Source organism: Phoxinus phoxinus (genome assembly GCF_949152265.1).
Source record: "Phoxinus phoxinus genome assembly, chromosome: 1".
Taxonomy (NCBI): Eukaryota; Metazoa; Chordata; class Actinopteri; order Cypriniformes; family Leuciscidae; genus Phoxinus; species Phoxinus phoxinus.
Genome location: NC_136876.1, coordinates 31500936 through 31521600, shown reverse-complemented (window position 1 = coordinate 31521600; position 20665 = coordinate 31500936). Strand labels below are relative to the sequence as shown.

The window sequence follows — 20665 nt, the reverse complement described above, 5'->3', positions numbered from 1 at the left end:
ACTGCTTCACAAGCAGTACTTTGATGGTGCTGAATCAAAATAAACTGTTAAACAACTCAGTATGTAAACTTTACTAGACTAAATCATTTGTTATCAGTACCTTAGGGAGCGTAGCAAGGGTCCTGTGTTGTTGTAATTACTCTGAGATCCAGCAGGACTAAGCAATAGAGGACTCTGAGATCTGGATGAAGACCCCGATGATGTGCTGTCCAAGTATCTGCCTGCTGTGGCACAAAAAGTGAGATTTGGTTATTACAAAATACCTGATCAAACTTGACTTAACACTACGTAGTTAGTAATTATGCAAGCTTATATAATAACCACCAGAGGGCAGTGGCACAATCCATAAAGTTATCCCTTTCAAAAACACTGGCTTCTTTAATCCACAGTTTTAATAAAAATTAATATTGGAACTCTTGGAACGCTGTTTGTCTGAGCTAACTGTTGTATAATGTGGCAAAAACTGAAAAAATAAACAAACGGAAAATTCTCTTCAAAGACTATGTATATAAAGTCTTTGAGTAAATACAACGTTTTTTGAGTTTGCAAGTTTTGCCAGTCTCGGAAACTTCATTTGCCATTAACAAACACAAAACGTCCAGACGAAGCCATCTGAACATAACTCCTGTAAATCTCTCATTTGCACTTTTAAATTAAAGACTCAAATGAAACTCTTTGCTGTGCTTAAAGCAAGTTACATCATTAGAATATTCTACAGGGATAAGACTGAGCACACGCTCCGTTCTCAAGAACTTTTCCTGTGAAGCGTCTTTCCTCCGGCAGAAACAGATGTTCAAAATTGCATAATGGACAAATGCGCTGTCTTAAGCCATTTTCAAGGGCTGATTTGTTTCTCCCCCAAACATTATAATTATAATTGACTTGAGCCCCCCAAAAAAGAGATTGTTTTTTGAAAACAGTTTGTTTGTCTCCTGTTTTTCATTTATATTTGAGAAAGAGTATGAATGTTGAAGTTAAAATGGTTAGGGATGATGATGATGAAGAGATGTGATGTGAATTTCTTTCTCTATTCCTCCTGTTTGTTAGCCAGTTGTGAGGATCATATTGCATGAATCAGCATTTCATAACCTTTGTTATGTCAGGAAGTAGTGAGGTTATGAAAGAGAGCTATTCCTAACCCGAGCACAAAAGTGAATGAATAAAAAATTATTTATATCATGTGCATTTCATGTACACTTGAGAGAATATACATACTTTGCTGAATAGGAGAATTCCTGGTAGATCCCGTGCTTCCGTTTGAGCCATATTTTTCAAGGAGCTCTGCAAATTCTCGACTACACAAAGACAAAAGAAGAAATAACAATAATGCAACCGTCCAATAATTTTTTTTTTTTAAACCTTCAAAAACTTAAGAATATAAAAAAACTTTAGACACCTAAATGACATAACGGTCCTGACTTCCCTCAGATTAACAGCTTGCACTATTCCAAAATAATATCATGTCAGTTAATTATCTTAGGACGGAATGTAATTATGTTCACATGTTATCAACACAATCCAAATATGCTCTAAGCAGATAAAAGTACTCTCTAGAGGGCTGAATTCAGTGATTAAAATATTCCACATCATTGCTAGAAGGAAAAAGCATGACCAATGTTATAAATCTACTCTAAACGTTTCATCTGCTGCAAGTTGTCTGATTGACTACCAATGCCAATATAGGGCTCGACAATAAGGTGGTTTTTGACTGGCCTTATAAGGCCAGTAATTCGAAATTGTACTTTCCCTGCCAAAATGTTCATTTGTCCAACCACAAAAAAACAAAAACATTTTACTTTTAAAAATGTTTTCTTTAGATCATAGTTAGATAGATAGATAGATAGATAGATAGATAGATAGATAGATAGATAGATAGATAGATAGATAATTGTTCTGTAACTGAAAGATAAAGCAATGTAAATGGATTTTGTGATCAGTCTATTGAGTAAAAATAAACATGCTGAGTTCTCTTTAGTTCCCTTTAGTTAGACTGGGCAATGTCTACAATCTATTTAAATATTCCCCTCCATCTCCATCCCAGGCCATTTTCCCCCAGACACCTCTTGAATGTCAGATATAGGTCAACAGAAATGTCCTGTCACTTCACTCAAACCTTATTCAGTTATGGACATGTGTTCATTATGCACTTGTGCACAGGCTCAGCCCCTGGCCTCTTTACCTACATGCAGGTGTCCCTGAGTGATCCCAGATCTTTGCTTGTTTTAACTACAATACAAAGCGACTATGTGCGTTCAGAAGACTATATAAACAGCCAAGCCTTCAATAACTAGACCATAATTCTTTGCATTCCTCCATATAGAGCCTAAGCCCAAAATATCTAGTGTACTCAAAGTGACAGCTTTCGAAATGCATGCTGCAATGCAAAAATAGCTTTTTTCCTCCTTTTCCCTCATCCTCAGGACAGGTTATCAGTGCGGATTAAAGGGAGGCAGGTCACACAAGGTTGTGATGCATATGGTAAGGAGCTGACTCTAAAAGGCATGAGCGCTGTCTCAATAAACCACTGTGTATTGCACATTCTTTAAACCATCTTCCTCATAAATACACACAAACAAAAAGCCCAGAGATGCTGTGCTCAGTCTTTCGGTCCCTGAAGACTTCCAGGTTGTTGATATGCGAGTGAAGGCAGCGGAGGTCTTTGCATGGAGGCAGAGGCGTAATCCCCTCAATGCGCATTGGTTAAGGGCAGAACGCAGATTAAAGCATGGAGACGCAAGGACTCATCTCATCATGGCTTAAAATGTGAGTCTGTTCTCATTCTCCCTCGCACTCGCTCCCTCCATATCTCCATGCATGGAATGGCTTTTTCCTTCATTCATACAATCCCTGGGCTGCCAGTCCAGAGCCATGGGACTGAATCTCCTGCCAATCTGTCTGTGTAAAGTTCAAAAGTACACTGCGGTCATGCCACTGACTCTCACAGTACACACATCTGGGATCCTACTTAATACTGTATGTCGCCGAGTCTGAAAGCACGTACTGTCTGAGTGTAGGTACTACATTTGTATTTGAATTGACTTTGCGACCGTTAAAAATGTATGTTCTATATAGTATGAATATGGGTAGTTTGAATAAAATTCCGACATACCGACACTACATTCGCCATCTTGTTACTGTCACATGACCTATCAGTTATACTTATTAATCTATTAATTAAGGCTAACAGTAGAATGTAACACCCAGTATTATGGGAGAACATCCTTGTATTCTTGCTGCTCACTCATATCAAATAGATCCTGAACAGGTGTTTGTGCACTATTATGTGAACACAGCATTATAAATGTACAGTATGAAAATTGATATTTATTTTTTTGAGATTTGCTAAAGATTACATTCAACAATGTTACATTTATTAGTGTTTGCACTAATCTGTTCAATTTTTAAAAAAAAAAAATCTGTTCAAAAGTTTGGCCTCAGTAAGATTTTTTTAAAGAAATGTAGACTTCTATTCATGAAACATGCCTTAAATTGATCAAAAGTGACAGTAAAGCCATATATAAATGTTACAAAAGATTTCCATTTCAAATAAATTAAAAACATTACAGCGTTAAAAATGCAAATTTTTCTAGTGAGCGAAATGAACAGTGGAGGGCGGCAGTATATGGGAGCCATGCGGGCCAGAAGCTCGTCTTTGAATAGCTCGCCAAGAGACTCACAGGCACTGCCAATACTCAGTCAGATCTAGTTTATGAACAAAATTATTCATCTTTCATTGAATTATTTAACGTGTCTTCTAAGGGGTGGACATTCAAATGAAATATACTCAGGTCAGACATCCATAGATCAATGTCAGTGGATGAGAGTGTTTAAGTGATGCCAAGTGTTTAGGTTGGTTAAATGTCACCAAGTAAGTGGCAGGTTGGCAATGAAATTGACTATCAGCAGTAGAGATGGAAAGAAAAACAAACAAACATTCCTTTGGTTTGCTTAAAAAGACAAACATTTTAAATAATTATTTTGTAATTATTTTTTACATGTACACTTCCGTGGGGTCTAAAGGGTTTAAAAAAAGTATCTTATGCTCACCAAGGCTGCCTTTATTTGATATACAAAAATACAGTAAAAACAGTAATAATATGAAATATTATTACAATTTATTTACAATTACTTTTCTATTTTATAATATATTTTAAAATGTAATTTATTCCAACGCTGAATTTTCACTGAATTGTCACAAGAAATCACTCTAACATGATGATTTGATGCTTAAGAAACATTTATTATTATTATCAATGTTAAAAAAAATTGTGCAGCTTAATATTATTTTTTGGGGAAACCATGATATGTTTTTTCAGTATTCTTTGATCATGATAATCATTGTGCTTTGAATGTAATGTTTTTCTTTGGAAGCAACATTTAAAAGAAACTTTCTAAATGGACATGACGTTTGTGATCTTCAGCACAGATGTTACTGTATAATGGACGGATCAGGGCTTACCTGGCTTCCTCATCTCTGGCAATGAGAAGGCGCATGTGATTGGTTGAGGATGCTGATCTAAGAATGTCCACCGCTCTACAATCAAAGAACAATATCAGGCATCAAGTGTTTTAAAGGTAATACAACAATTACAAGTGGCTAATTTTTGCAGTTTGCAGTTTCAGAGGTAAAAGTGAATACAAGCTAAATAAACAGTCCTTGGGGTATTTTAAGACTTAATTTATTTTGAAGTCATCACAGAAAGTACATGCATGCAGAATAGAAGAACAAATTGATTTAAAAAAAATAAGAGAGTGTAGTATGTACCGTTCACTTGTCACGCCAATCAAGCTTTCACCATTCACCTCCAATATTTGGTCTCCAGGCTGCAGGTTTCCTAATGAAGCATTTCCAAAATAAAAACTATAAATACCCATAAAATTACTTGACAAATATATTATAATATTCTTATCATATTTTTTTCATTTCTATCATTAAAAGGTTTGAGGTCAGTACTTTTTTCTTCTTCTAAAGAAATGTATACTTTTATCAGCATAGATTCATTAAATTGCTCAAAAGTGACCATAAGATTTCAAATAAATGCTGTTCTTTTGAACTTTCTCATCATCAAAGTATCCTGAATAAAATGTAGCAGTTTCAAAAAAAATATCAAGCAGCACAACTGTTTTCAACACTGATAATAATAAATGATTCTTGAGCATCAAATCATTATGCTAGAATGATTTCTGAAGGATCATGTGACACTGAAGACTGGAGTAATGATGCTGAAAATTCAGCTTTACCGTCACAGAATGAATAAAATTTTAAATCTATTCAAATAAAAAACAGTTATTTTAAATTGCAATAATATTTGTTTTTACTGTATTTTCTTACCGACCTCAAACTTTTGAAAGATAATATATGTGCTCATTAAATCTGTAGTCCACTATGAAAAATTCAAAAGTAAAGGCATTTAAGAACTAAAAAAAAATAAGCAGCCAGCTAATGTTGATCACCTAAATAAATTAAATATATACTTTTGTTTTGTCACACTAGTGTACTTGACTTGTAAATTGACCATGACTTTAATGTTGTTTACTCTATTAGCTGTGACCATAAACTCACATTTTGTCAAAACTATAGTGTTTCACAGCTTTATACAACATAAAAACTGCAAAACTGTATTTTGGTTTAAGAGATGGCCATCATTCAAGTGATAAAAAAAATATATATTTTCATAATTTAGCAACTTCTTGTGCGTTTTAGCAAATTGTGGCTGCAGAAGAGACAGTATACAGCCCTCAAACCTTTTCATTTCCGTAGGACATATTAAGAACATCTCTCTCAGATGTAGGTCAGGCTTATGTCTTCTACGTTCACTTCAGTGATATCTTGTCAGAGCAAATCAAATCCGGACTGGAACAAGCTGCAAAGTCTCAAAGGGTCTTACTTTGTGTCAGAGCACTTTAGCCAAATACCACCTTTCGGGTATCCGATTTGTCGGTCAACCTGGATTATCATCAGTACTGTGAAAATCTGTCTAGATTCCCTCAGAATATCTGTCTCCCAGTTAAATACCAGCATGTTCATTATGTCTTTCCACCAAGCCAAAGAGAGCAGCCAGAAAGCTAGCTAAGTTCTCTGAATGGCGAGCTAACAGCAATCGTGTGAGACGGCTAAAAACAAGCAAAGACCCCGCAGAGCGCATGCGCCCATATAAGCTCCCATATACCCCGTGCTCTGTAGCAGCAGAATGGGAGACAGACTCTAATTCCAGTCCGTCAGGGGCATTAACTCTAAGCACAGGGATGACGCTAAACTCCCCTTCACACGTGAGAGACTTAAGCAGAGGTATACGCAGTGAGACAGACAATCTGTTTTGCAGAAATTTAAACAGCTGCACTGACACGGTCTCCTTTCTAAATTTGTGTCTTAACTTTTGAATGTGGCTGTTATAATGTGGCTGTTTCACATTCAAATTCTGATTTTGTTTGAAATGTAAAGCTAATCTCCAATTACAGTAAATTATTTGATTCATAATAACAAGATTGATTCACTTTGTTCAAAAGCTGTTGACTATAATGTGGATCAAAGCAATTTAATCAATCTCGCTGGTCAGAGCAGATTTCAACCTCCCATTGTTGACTAGCCTGAGCCTCACCACCTAGGTTTTGCTGGTAACAATGTGATTATGCTAGTCTAACAGCTAAACCAGCATGGAAACTGTTGCATGGAAACTTACATTGTTTTAAAACTTTCAGGAGACCACCTGGATAAATGTATAAAGTTCCCCTATTATGCAAGTTTAAAGGTTACTCATTTTGTTACTAATCTCCTACAATAGGTTTAAATGCATCCAAGGTCAAAAAACACTTGCATTGCTCATTACCTCTTTTCTCACAGTGTCTAAAATAGCTCGATAAAGGATTCGGTCTCTCTAAACACTTCCTTTCCGAGAGCTTCATCTGCTCTGATTGGTCAGATGGCCCAGTTTGTTGTGATTGGTCTACCGCTTACAGCGCGTGTCAAAACGCCCATTACCATATCTGAATTTCAGCTCCAGAGGCTTCCTCAGCACTTGCATACACAGTGATACGAACACGATGGTGTTGGTTTTACTGTATCAATTCCAGCGCAAGTCCTCATCCTTTGAAGTGCGTGCAAAGTGGATTCGAAGCACAGAAAACAGCATCTCCTCGTCATGTTAACAACATGAACCAAACTCTTCCAGGCTTCAGCTACAACTACAGTTTGATGGAGGGTCAAAGTAGACGTTGTTCACGGGCAGCCAATGAAGATCATAGACTGGCATTATGCAAATTTGTACGTAGGTTTGTAACAGGAAGTGAGACTGAAATTGCTGACGACTCGTTTCAACAGTTCAGAATCGATTCTTTATTTAAGGAGACAATAACTTTATTTGTCGAGCACTTAGATCTTTAAAACTTTGCAGACATTTTGCATTCACAAACAGCTATATTACACACTGCATTAAAGGTAATATTCAGAAAAACACAATGGGGCACTTTAAGGCAAAAAAATTAACTTTCAATCTGTGATTAAAATATCTTTGAAAAAACGTACCATCACTGGAAGCAAGGCCACCAGGTAAGATCCTCTTGACATAAACGCCATATTCCTCTCCTGTTAGTTCTTTCACACCACCGATCACTTTGATTCCTTGAGAAGAGACAAAGCATCACTCAAAGTAAGACGTTGTAAAATATTATTCTTACATTTGTATTGCTGTTGATATTGTATTTATCAATCAACTTAATTTAAACAAAACCCAGATATCATACCACAGTCCCCGACAACAGGATTGTATGGCCAGTCTGATTGCATTGCCAGTACTCTCACTGACAATTTGATGACAGGTGATTGTGAAATGAAAGATCTAAACATTCACTAATGTCATTCTGACAAAACAGACTATGATTCCTTCTTTCTCTATCTAAACAAGATGAGATAAATCAGATCTATCATGTTTACCATGAACATTAGACAGCTTTACCTGATGCATGCTGGAAGAGCTTTAGCTCTAAAGTTTTATTTGTGGTCTGAGACTCCAAACGCCATTTTTAATAGTTATAAAGTTTACTTAACTTTGAATTTTTTTTATGGTAACTGATTATAAACAATTGCTAGATTATAAGATCAATTGCTTAAGAGTGCGCTTTGTGATATAACAGACAAAGCTCCAATATGTCTACTGGGTTATGAGAAATGTTCAATAAAAAAAATAGTATTTAATGTACTTTGTATTGTGTAAATTGTAAAATACACTATTGTCCAAAAGTTTGGGGTTTGTAAGAGTTTTTTTTAAATTAATACTTCTATTCATAAAGAATGCCTTAAATTAATCAAAACTGACAGTAAATGTATTTATTATGATACAAAAGATTTATATTTCAAATATTTACTGTTGTTTTGAACTATCTTAAGTCAAATAATGCAGCCCTGGTGAGCATAGGAGACTTATTTTAAGAAAGGTAAAGTACAGTAGAGTCCTTTCGGTAATTTTCACTTTGGTAATCCAAATAAATGCATGGTGACTAAATAGTGCAGCCCAGCTGCTGTAGTGTGTTCCCATTTGTGTCTGATTTCAAGTCAGATAAATGAGGTCTTAAACAGCTTATGTTCATACCAGTCTCCCTAAAATTAGGATTGATCAGTATTTACTTCTAAGCATTACATACATAGAAACTTCAACTTTCAGAGTTTCAGGTAAATGAAAATCCCCCAGCAGGGAGTTTTTCTTTTGCAATTTGAGCAAATGGGAACACAAAAATGATATTTAATATTTTCTCTCACTCACTGCTATAGAAGTTTACCCAACTATGACACCTTCCGCTTCTGAGAAACCCGGAAATGTGAAAAGGATTAATATGGTGGAATAAGTCCCGCCTTTTAAATAAAATAGCCATTCGCTGATTGGTAAAGTAATTGACCAGATTTGCTATGGAAACAGTCAGCATTCTGAGACCAGCGCTTAGTACAGAATCCATTAAACACGCAGGAATCCTGTTTTACTCCATTGAGTTTGAACATAATGAGGTTAAAAGTATTTTTAAATTATTATAATTTTTTTACAGAAGCATTTAGAAAAAAAGATAGGGTGAATCACATTTCATGTTGACTTAAAAAAACTCAGGGTTTATCTAAAAAGCACTATATTGAATAGAGTCATTGTCTATTCAATGATCCCTTATTTGAGAGACCAACAGCAAATCAGTGTTGTCAGGCCATTAATTGTTTAAACAACAGGAATGAGCTCTGACGCCAACAAAGCATGAAAGCCTTTAATGAGATGAGCATCTTTCACACCCAACGTAATCTCATGAGTATTTGTATGTATTTAACATAAAGTGTGGTTTTACCACACGTACATTTACTTGCCTTTCCATAGACACTGAAATGTACAATATTGACATACTGCCAGCACTAAAACGTACATTTGCAGGCAGTTCAGAAGCAGAATACACTTCCCTTGTAGGACAGTACAGATTCTTTAGATTCGCTTTGCTCGCGCGATTTAGTCACACTCAAGGAATAATAAATATCCTCTTTTTGCTTCAGGCTTATCTGGTATGAATAGAAAGACAATGTATTGGCACTAATTGAGTTTTGAGCTGATATTGCATATTAATGGATTCATTTTAAAATGAATCTTTAATGAGAAGAACTGCAACCCGGTTATCCCCAAAACACGTGCTAAACTTAAACTCAAAATATTTCATGTACTCTAAAATAAATGCAAAGTAAGGACTGTGTCCAGGAAAAAAAAACAGTATTACACTTTTAAGTCTGTACCTGATAGCATTGCAAAAATGCTTTGTAAAATATTTGATTTATTGGTGATGTTTTTTTATTCAGAGCACCACTCCTGAGTCTGTATTCATGAAAATGTCTCCTAAAACAGAATCGTCTAGTAACACAATGGATTGTTGACTGTGCAAGTTGGGATGTAAGAAGGACAGGTTTAAGGAGCTTAGAGCTGCCTTCAAATAATGTTTTTGATCTATTGTGAAGAGGGAGATCAGGCTGCGGTATAAATATAACAAAGACAGCGCAAGAATTAAAAGACTGGAAAACAACCGTACCCTAAACCTATGCCTACGTTTTGCTTCGAGGCTTCGCCATACGTTTTATTTCACTTCCCCATGGCCATTAGAGATCAGAAATGCATGCTGTACAATAGCCCTCATTAAAACCAACTAGAATGTGCTACTCAATACACTTAAAAAAATTAAGGTTCTGAAAGGTGATGCCATGGAAGAACCATTTTTGGTTCTTTAAAGAACATTTGAGTGAATAGTTCTTAAAAGAACCATTCTTAATATGAAGAATATTTTACTAATCTAAAGAGCTTTTTTCCACTATAAAGCATATTTTGTGCAATGGAATGGTTCAACGGATGTTAAAAGTTCTTCATGGAACCACAGATGCTAATAAAGGAGAGTCTACAGTCCCTTTCGCACATACTGTACAGTCTTTCCTAAATTACCGTGTCCCGAAATCGCAAGATTCCACTGTAGGTAAAATTAATTAGATATTACATTTAATTTGGTAGTAAACCTGCTTTGAATCACTTATTTAGAAGCACCACAATTACTAAATTGACATTGGGACTACTGAACAGATATTGGGACGTTTGTTTTCAAATGCAAAGTATTGAAATCAAAATAAAGCTCTGTAAACCCTTGCATTTTTACAACACTATAAGCGTGTCCCATTGGGTAATCAAAAGTTCTACACACTTGTGGTCTTCATGCCCACTTGGGCCAAATACAGGAAATACGTCATGTAAGTAGACAGGTGGTCAAGTGTGGGGATTTGGACTGGTCTGTCAGAACTGTTTATGTAAAATGACGCTGCTTTTAACTGTGTTTCTATGTAAACATGTACTAGACGAACATCTGAACATTGCTCTGCATCTTATGCTCAAGACCTTGCCTTCTTTTTTTTTCATTCATCAGTGCTTACTTACTATAGTAACTATTATGCGTGTCATGTTTTTAAGAGCCAAACCGCGTTCTGTGTATTCATCCCCTTACAACTGTCATTCAGAAGTAAAAAAAAAAAAAAAAAAGTAACTACAATAAATCTACGGCACTTTTCCTCATTCAGGAGGATGAAGAAAACGGCTCAGCGTTTAAAGGTCCTTTCTGATGATTGACATCACAGAGTTTACCGGTATTCTGGTACTGATGTGTAAATGGTATTTTACCGGGGGAAAAGATGGAATGACGTTGACAGCACATTTGTGTATTTACCGAAATAGTCGTTCTGGTAATTTCTACGGTAATTTACCAGGATTGCTGTGTGAAAGGGTCTTGAATAAATCTTAGTAACCCTTCAGTCTCAATCCACACCATTCTATAATAATATGCCTTCTGAGGTGGTCTGCACACACTTTAAATGATATCAAGATACGATAGGATATTTAGTCAATTATACAAACACACAAATGTCAAAAGAGAGGAACATCTTATGAGGCACTTACCTAATCCATTCTCACAGTCTGTAAATTCCATAGAATGCACTGCTCGATCTACTCCATACGGACCCATCAGTGTCCTGTGCAGCACAGAGATAAAAAGTGAAAACGTAGGAAAAACAACAACTTAGTAACATAGTGAGACCTGTTCGATTCGGAGAAATAATCAAGGTCTTTTTTTAAGAATCAAACTTCCCTCTGAATTCAGTTACATTTTAAGCAGGAAACATTCTGTTCATATCTGAATATTGTAAACAAAATGTCACTGTACATGCTGTGCTTGTGGACTGTTATTAGCATCAAGACCAGTTATTTCCAGTGGGGAATCAGTATTAATTATTTAGCATGAATGTCCTGCTTTGGACAGGCTCCTAAAAATTGACTCTTTCAAATGAACTCAGAATATGTGAATGATTCTGATTTTTGAGAAAATAACAGTGATTATGTTTTTGAGTCACATAATAAGGATTAAGTTTTACTTGCATACTTAAATCATTAAGTAAAATTATGTAATTAATTAACCTTGTTGGCATTGGAAACTGTTATATGCAATTGAAAGAACAAAATATTGTCTTTTCGTAGGAAATACAGTAGGCTATATCAGGAAACTGACAGGACCTTTTGTTGTTTACCAGCACTACACCAGAAAGATTACAAGCATCCACCACAATCCAGTATTTCCTGCAGGCTCCATGCACTGTCCTTGAAACTGTACTTTGGATTGTCAGAACCTAAGACTTCGACTAAGGCTCAAATTCAAGCTAAACATAAACCAGATTTACGTAACGAAGTGTGTCCGCTGTCCCCAACACAGCGCGCTATAAAACAGCCTTTTAAAATGATAGGGGGTCTGTGGAAATCAAAAAAGATTTTTAGGGTTACTTTTACTTTTTAGGGTTGTTAAAGTTAACTTGTAATTTTAATAAAATGGCAATTGCAATTATTTAAATATATAAAATAAACATGCTTACTGCAATGTATCACAAACTAAATTTTCTAATTCAAAGAATTCAGAAATCCTGAAACTAATTATTATGGTTATTTTATTCTATTAATAATTCTAGTTTGTTGACAGTAAACAAAAACATATGCATATAGTTCCAAGAGTTTATATAGGCCTATCAAGAATCTTTACCACAAATGGTAGCATATAATTTTAGTGTAATGAAAATATAAAAGCCAATTATTTAACATCATGATTCATGCCTAATAGTCTTATGCTGCCTTCAGGTGCTATCGGAAATTTGCTACTTTTGAAGCACGACTTTGCCAAGTCGTGATTGTGAGCGCATCCTCTTCAAATTTTGACCCGAGGCTGAGGGCGTTCAAATCCATTTTTTTTTTTTTACTAGGAAACTAGTATTTACAATCATTTCGATAGCACGTGAAGGCAGCATACGCATCAAGAAGTTTGACATTAACCTCTGATCAATAGCAAAAAGCACAGTTAGGCATCTAGTATGCATGGATTTACTGAGTACGCACAAACACATTATAATCTCCGGGTGATTAGAGCACATTATTAGTACATCCTTCACACAGTGTTGTGAATTCTTCAAAATATAGCTGACAAATAATTCAAATATGCCCTTTTCACACTGTAACTACAGTCGGTGCAAAATTATAGGTTATAAAAAGAATGGTGTAGAACCCGTCGTTTAACGCATGCAGGCTCACTAATATAACTGGTGAGAGGATGAAAAACGTAAGTACGCAACATGCACGCTTTATAAGTGACACACCTGAGCACAGCACAGGTAAAACAAAGTACCCAAAAGTCACCGAAACCTTCAGTAGAGGACAACGTGACAGCGCGCTTATGTCGACGCTTCTCTCGAAAACACTCGAGCGCTTATCACTCACTGGGACTAATGAGTTGAAAACCCGAGACATAATGCAGCTCAACAACCACAAAATGACAAAACAAACGTGTTTACCTGCTAATCATGACTGCTCCCTTGTACATGACCGAAAATGTTGGCATTTTGAAGCGTTTTTTGCGCATCCAGCGACGCGTAGCGTATGCCCATTCCTCTCGTGATCAGCGCGTCGCGGAGGTCCGACACAGCGCGAGCCACATGATTCACTGCTACAGCCAGCTCTAATACAGATGATCCTAAACATCACCAACTTTGCCCACAGATTAAATCTTATGCAACAGAAATGGGGGATCGTGTTTTTTATATATAGATATTTTAGAGATAGAGATTTTTTTTTGCCCATTGTTTAACAGTGACTGAACAGGTGGTTTCCAAATAGAGAAACAAATATTCACATTTATGAAAGGACTTTAAAGGTTTGACGTGATATACAAAGTCTTACTGACATTAAGCTATTTCAATCCACGGGGTCTTTAAAGGACACTGGGCTGAAGTTTTATTATAGAAATATGTTTTTGTTTTTTGCATCAAATTAGATTTGGGAATTTAAACTAAACTACTTTAATCTATCCAGAATCCCCAGACAAAACACTGGGTGAACGAAACTAAATAATCACACTGGAATGTCCATAGTCTAGTGAAGAAGTATAAATGTTATACTATTACAACAATAAACTGTATATAAAAAAATATATATTTTTTTTTTCTTCTAAAATGTGTTGCATGCCTCATCTTAGGTGGCAACATCTAAAAAAATATATAATTAAATAAACCTTACTACATTTGGTTACACCAACGAACGGCATTGGTAAGTCAGGTCAGACAGAAATAGCTCCTTAATGACATATTTTCACTTTTGGTTCAAGGATGGTTGTGATTTCTTAACCTCTGATGGTGTGGAATCACACTGCCACTAGTTATTTTATGAGTCATGAAAAAAAATTGAAAAAAATTGAAAAAAATAGGGGGGGGGGGGGGGGGGGGTAACATTTGTGCAAAAGCAGAAAATTGTAAATCCTTGTCAACTCAGAAAGGCATATTTAATCTCTTAACCGTTTCCATTTTTAGCCAGCGTTATTGTCTATGGTCATCTCATGCGAAGCAAGAGTGCTTTTCTCTCATGCAGCAATCAGATTTATACATGGATACTTGAGGTAAAATTACACAATGGGTGGATTAAACTATCCAAATTTACTCAGCTTTTTGTGTTCTTACAATATGTGTAACATTTTCAATGTTAAGTAAGTGGGTTGAAAAAAACATCCCTTGAAAAGACTAACTGCATGCATAATGTAATGAAGAGACAACCTGTTAAAAGAGATCATTGTCATTTAGTGCTCAACAAATACTGTTGCTTGCGCCCTAGTTAGAGTCAGAGTGACACTTTGCTTTAAATGCATTGTCACTGTGTAACTCCTCACTGTCATTTACCTCGACACATGTCCGACTTGAGCTACAGTCCAAAACAAGGTACACAACACAGGGTTGTTTAAAAATCTTCTTAGGTGTGTTTACTTTAGATTTTCTGTTGTTTGAGTCATACCTGTAACAATACAGCATCTTGGATCATGTTATCAGGCAAATTGGAAATATGTGCATTCATTTATACAACATGTGCAGATATATGTACCTGCTGCTGTCCACAATCTGTCAAACTCTCTATGACAATGACCACTAAGCTTTCTTGTGCCAAACTCACAGGCTGTAATGATGTAATTTGTGGACTATAGCTTTTAAACACACAACCATAAGCTTTATTTTTAAAATGATCACACCAAACTGACTTACAGCCCTCTGATGAGGTAAATATGTCAAGTGTGATTTGCACATTCACATATCAAGTCATGACTGGGCAGAGTACTTTATAGTGCACAATAATCTGCTAGGACAACCTGTCAATCAACCGCGTAGTGCGTACAGCAAAGGTCTTCGACCCTGCTCCTGGAGAACCACTGTCCTGCAGAGTTTAGCTCCATCCCTCATCCCTAATCAAACACACCTGAACCAGCTAATCAAGCTTGCCAGGATCGCTTGCAAATCACAGGCAAGTCTGCTGAATCAGGTTGGAAATAATCTCTGCAGGATAGACCTCTGGCGTACAGGGCCAATTCATGGTCCCACGAGATCCCTGGGTCCTGACCCTCAACCGGCCCTCTTCACAGACACCTTATCCAATGTTAAACTACAAGAGTGATTTGGCAACAAAAAATAAATACAGAAGAAATGTGTGTTTTAGTAGACTATAAAACAAATACTAAAAATAAAAAGAGAGTAGCCTACACAAACCTTAAAGGGATGGTTCTAAGAAATTTCAACCTAGGGTTCTTTGCACCAGACCTCGAGCCAAACACTCCCCCCAGAAGCTTTTTTTCCCTTGGTCGATCATTATTAAAGTTAGAGCTTATTTAGAGATATCAGCCGAATGGCTTAGTGCAGGCGCTAATGGATCCAAGGTTGTATCTCGTAAATTACCCCACTAATAATGCCCGGAATGGTACCAAACTAATACAGTGGTACAAATAGGTTCTGTACTCATAAAATGAGGCATTGGAAAGTTTGTAAGTACATCAGGAGTTTATTTAAATAAAACTTGCCTGATGGCTTATGCTACCGCTAACCGGGACGTCGAGGTCACTTCCGTGATCTGGGAAAAGCCTGTAAAAGTCTTTCATGATCAAAAATGAAAAAGTGTTTTGGTATATCGAAAAAAGTGTTGACAACTTAGCGTTAACTAATAATTGTTGCAAACTGGTACTACCAACAAAATATTAGTGCATTCCTGGAACTGGGCGTCATTACACTACATCGCTTTCTGCCAGGACTTTTACAGGCTTTTCCAAAATCACAGAAGTGACCTCGACGTCCATGTTAGCGGTAGCATAAGCCATTAGGGGAAAAAAAGCTTCTGGGGGGTGTTTGGCTTGAGGTCATGGTGCAAAGGACCCTAGGTTGAAATGACTCCGAACCATCCCTTTTAGCATTTTTGTGTGCATACAGGTGTGCAATCTGTTTGATTGGTTGTACCGTTGGGTTCCTTTGTTTAGTTGATACAAGATTGAAAGTAAAACATTTTTAAAAGGATATAGTTCACCCAAAAATGGGTTCTTTAAAAATAATTTACTCACCCTAATGTCATTCCAAAACTGTATGACATTCTTTCTTCTGTGGAACATAAAAGAAGATATGTTTGTTTGTTTTTGTCCATTACAATGGATGTCAATAGGCACCAAACATTCTTCAAAATATTTTCTTTTGTGCACCACAATGGTTTGGAATGATATGAGGGGGAGTAAATGATGACAGAAAATAAATCTTTGAGTGAACTATCCCTATTTAAGAGTTCACACTTACATATAATAGAATAGGGCAGGGGTTTCCAGTCCTCACGCCTCCCCACATTTTGTATTTCTCTCTTATCTGACACGCTCAGTTGAGGAGTGGGTTCCATTCAACCGTAAGTGAGCAGCGAAGTGGACTTAAAATGGTATTTCGCCATCTTAAGATTCCAATCCGAAGTAGGTGTGTTTGTATGCGTCTGTTCACGGATGAAAAGTGCGTGAGATGCGACAGTTACAAGTCAACGATCATCATTACGGGTTAAATAAGATAAAAAGACATATTTAATATAACCAAATTATATAACCATAGCAACATACATATCAATTAGTTTAGGGCTAAAGTTAAAGTTTTAATTTTAATTTTAAGAATTAATTTATTTTGCTGAACACAAAAGAAGATATTTTGAATGTCAGTAACCAGACATTTGACGTCATTCAATGACCTTTATAGTATTTTTGTCCATACTATGGAAGTCAGTGTTCAACTGTAACATCAACTGTTTAGTGGTTACCCAAATTCTTTCAAAATATCTTCTTTTGTTCAACAGAAAAAAAGAAGGTTTTGGAACAACTTTGAGACAGAAGGATGCCAATATTAAATGAAAGTATGGTAATTTATAGCCTTTTATATTTATTTACAGAAATGTATTATGGCATCAAACTTTAAACTCCTTTAATATGCGTTTCGTCTGTTTGATGGCGTTGCAGGGTGTTCTGAATGAACACATTTTGTCAAGGGAACTTTAAAAGATATCCTGTGCTCAGGGAGTAGGGAGCAGTGAACACTGTTGCGTAGGGACCCTGTCAAACTTCATGAGTGATCAAAATCGTGAGTGGTGTACTACTGATGTATTTGTATACGATGTATTATTACGATGAGTCTGTGATGACTGAAATAGAACAGTTTTCATCTAATTTGCTCTAAAAAGGCACAATGTGCCTACATTTATAAAGCCTGATACTAAAAGGCTATAAATATCCTTTCAGGGCAGCCACTGTGATACAGGAGACAGCTGTTCTTTATTGAAGAATCTGCCGTACCCGAGAATGGTAGAACAGTAAAGCTCAGGCAGAATGGCAGATATTTAGCACGGGAAGGCTTAGCAAAGGCTTCAGACAATTTGAGATGAGCTATTGAAATGTCCCCGAGAACAGCCTGAAAAATCCTACATTTGAAAAACTGAAATCATCTTTTATTCATCAGACAAAAATATGTGTGAATACATATCTCACTTATGCTGTGTCTGCAGTGTCTTTCATATAATATTCTACCAGCACTAAAAACACCCTCCAACCACCTCTGATCCACACCGCCTGTCAGGCATTGGCAGATTATATAGCACTGCAGTGCAACATGCTCCAACATATTCGACTACACAACAATACATTTGTTAATAATGGAAACGAGTGAGTAAAAGAGTATGTTGCAGTACTTACATTGTGCTGTAGTTTTTTTCCATTCAAGCTTTGGATGAAGTTGACTATTAAATTAATGTAAATATTTAGTATCTAAAATTTCACTAAATCTTGCTCCGAAGTATCATTTATCTCACCACTCAAGAATCTCAGAGAGCCAACAGTCCTTCATCCCTCTTAAATCGCTGAAGCTGTAAATCCAATGAATGATGATTCATGACAGACTGTCCGTCCATGTGATTTCTCATGATGCAGAGCATTAATTCATATGGGCTGTTTCTACATTTATTGTCATAGAATGAGTATTATGGTGGTTCTAAATCGAAGTGTTGATTTATATGTATATACAGGCCAACATGTATATATGTATGTATGTATATATATATATATATATATATATATATATATATATATATACATACATATATAAATAATTAGGCTTTTATGTCTCTTACAAGGGAAAATATTGTTTTATGTCTTCAATCTGTTCATTCCGATTACAAATTTAAAGGATTGTAAACAAATACACTGGGATTATCCACCATGCAATACATGCATAAATATTGGTGGAGCAAACAAGTGCCATGGAAATCATATCCTTGTTTTAGGCACAATGATGGTTGTGGTTAAAATATTTGATAAATGTAATGAATATGTTGTGTGGATAAATGTTTAAGGTAAAATGATGCCATTTTATTTTAATTCCAATGATCCTGCAGTGACAATTTTTTTTTTTTAAGTATGAATATTCTACGTAGTATATATTATCCCAAGTAATATGAAAATGCATGGATAATCATTTGAATGATATATGATATCTGTCATCTTTGCTTGTTGGCTTACAGTGATTGACTGATGAAACGAATGAATCCTGAGCTGTGGCGTGAAAGACATCAGACAGGACAAATATAAATACATTTCACACTTTCAAGAGTCCTCAAAAACAAAATACATATATAATATAAAACACATGACTTAATAAATAAATGTATTTAAAAATTAAAATGTCAGGCTATGCCTACTTTTGAATGAAGTGGCCGTTGAAACATGTTAAGCATTTCTCAAATAAATAACACAATTCTTGGATTTGTTCATAGTTTTGTTTAAAACTTGTTTGTGTTTTTAAAGCAATAGCAGTCTTCATTTTAGGATTTAGTTTTCAATAAACTTTAAATTTCACTTTCTGTAGTTGGATACATTTTTGTAATTTTTGAAATATTTGTTCGAGCAATGTTTGGTCAAACAATGTTTGAATAACAAATCTATATTTTATAAAAAAGCATTTACACTCAGAGGACAAAAGCACATCATGTCAGCCCCACAAAAGAAAATGTATTTGTGTCTCTGTATGCAAATACATTTATGCACCACCACAATACACATACGAATACTATCCCTTTTCCTTCCAGCAGCCATGGCAACTACCCATTGCATCAGAAGTTTAATCACCAAATCTGCACAGTGGGTTGTTATCAGATTATCGGATAATCCAGTCCACATTGAGAAATCATAACAGCGGAGATGCACTATGTCCGTTTTTGGCTAGTCCCGCTTCTTGTTTTTCATCTAGGAAAAGCTCAGTAAACGTGCCACCCATTGCAGTAATGAAGAATGGGGAATGAGAGTGGCAGCTTTACTCAGGAGCCAAGTTTCCATGCTGGACCACCGAGTGTGGTGAAATGGGTTAATCTGAAACAGTCTGACAGGCCAGTCTGACCTGTTTACTAACAGCTGCATTCTGGGCCCATGACTGCCCTCCATCGGTGACAAACAGAAGCGCATCTCAGAAAATGTCAACATATCATTATCCACTTTTAATCATGCTTGATGCTGTCAGCATAAAAACAACACTGAATGGGATGAACAATCGTGAAGGGATTGTTCAAATTGTTTTTCTCATATTACGGAAGGACAGAGATTGTAATTTAATGAGACGGCTTTGGACCAACAAGTCTATTAATGGTCTAATTTTTGATCAAATCAGAGAAGAGAAAAATTGATGTATTCACGGAATATTCTAAACTGACAAAATATGACAGATAAACTTTTAATGACAATAAGGTGTATGAACTGTCAATATTACGTATAGGTGCACCATAATGTATACATTTATGTTTGTTTTCTGGTAAGTACACACACAACACAAAAGCTGACCAACTAATGTAAAAACATGCCTGTTTTTTTTATGAATCTATAACAGTGTTGCAAATAGCGTAGAAATCAATAAACCACAACAAAGCTGACGGTGGAGCAGACCGGTTAACAAGACCTCATTATTAGGCAGGACTGAGACAAACAAGATAACAAATCAGCAAAGTCGGCAAAAATATGATGTAGATTCATTGATAATGGTTACTAGTGAAAAAAAAGCAAAAACTAAATAAAATAAAAACAACCATGCAACTAAAGATTTGTTATGAATGTGTTGTCAAAGTTTAAAATCAATGCTTTAAAAAGAAAGAAAGAATATAACTGTGTCTTAGGTGTTAGCTGACTGTCTGTTTATATCTATAATAAAAGTTTGCATCCAACACAAATGATTCTACATATTTCATTTGATTACACTGCATTTAAACATCGCACTGAACTCTAA

General features: G+C 35.8%; 1 protein-coding gene across 7 annotated transcripts in view; it reads right to left on the bottom strand.

Annotated features, from left to right (window-relative positions):
* The window catches only part of LOC307011039 (syntaxin-binding protein 4), a 69648-nt gene that overhangs the window by 23587 nt on the left and 25396 nt on the right, over positions 1 to 20665 (bottom strand). For 3 of the 7 annotated variants that reach the window (XM_079636305.1, XM_079636306.1, XM_079636301.1), the window contains 6 exons: positions 11445 to 11518; positions 7523 to 7618; positions 4766 to 4835; positions 4460 to 4534; positions 1216 to 1295; positions 101 to 224 (listed from right to left, as the gene is read on the bottom strand). In XM_079636305.1, coding sequence (XP_079492431.1) covers positions 101 to 224; positions 1216 to 1295; positions 4460 to 4534; positions 4766 to 4835; positions 7523 to 7618; positions 11445 to 11518 — 519 coding nt within the window. Of the gene's footprint in view, positions 1 to 100; positions 225 to 1215; positions 1296 to 4459; positions 4535 to 4765; positions 4836 to 7522; positions 7619 to 11444; positions 11519 to 13375; positions 13554 to 20665 lie in introns of those variants that run through there. The other 4 variants (XM_079636307.1, XM_079636304.1, XM_079636302.1 and 1 more) reach the window with 4 other exon arrangements.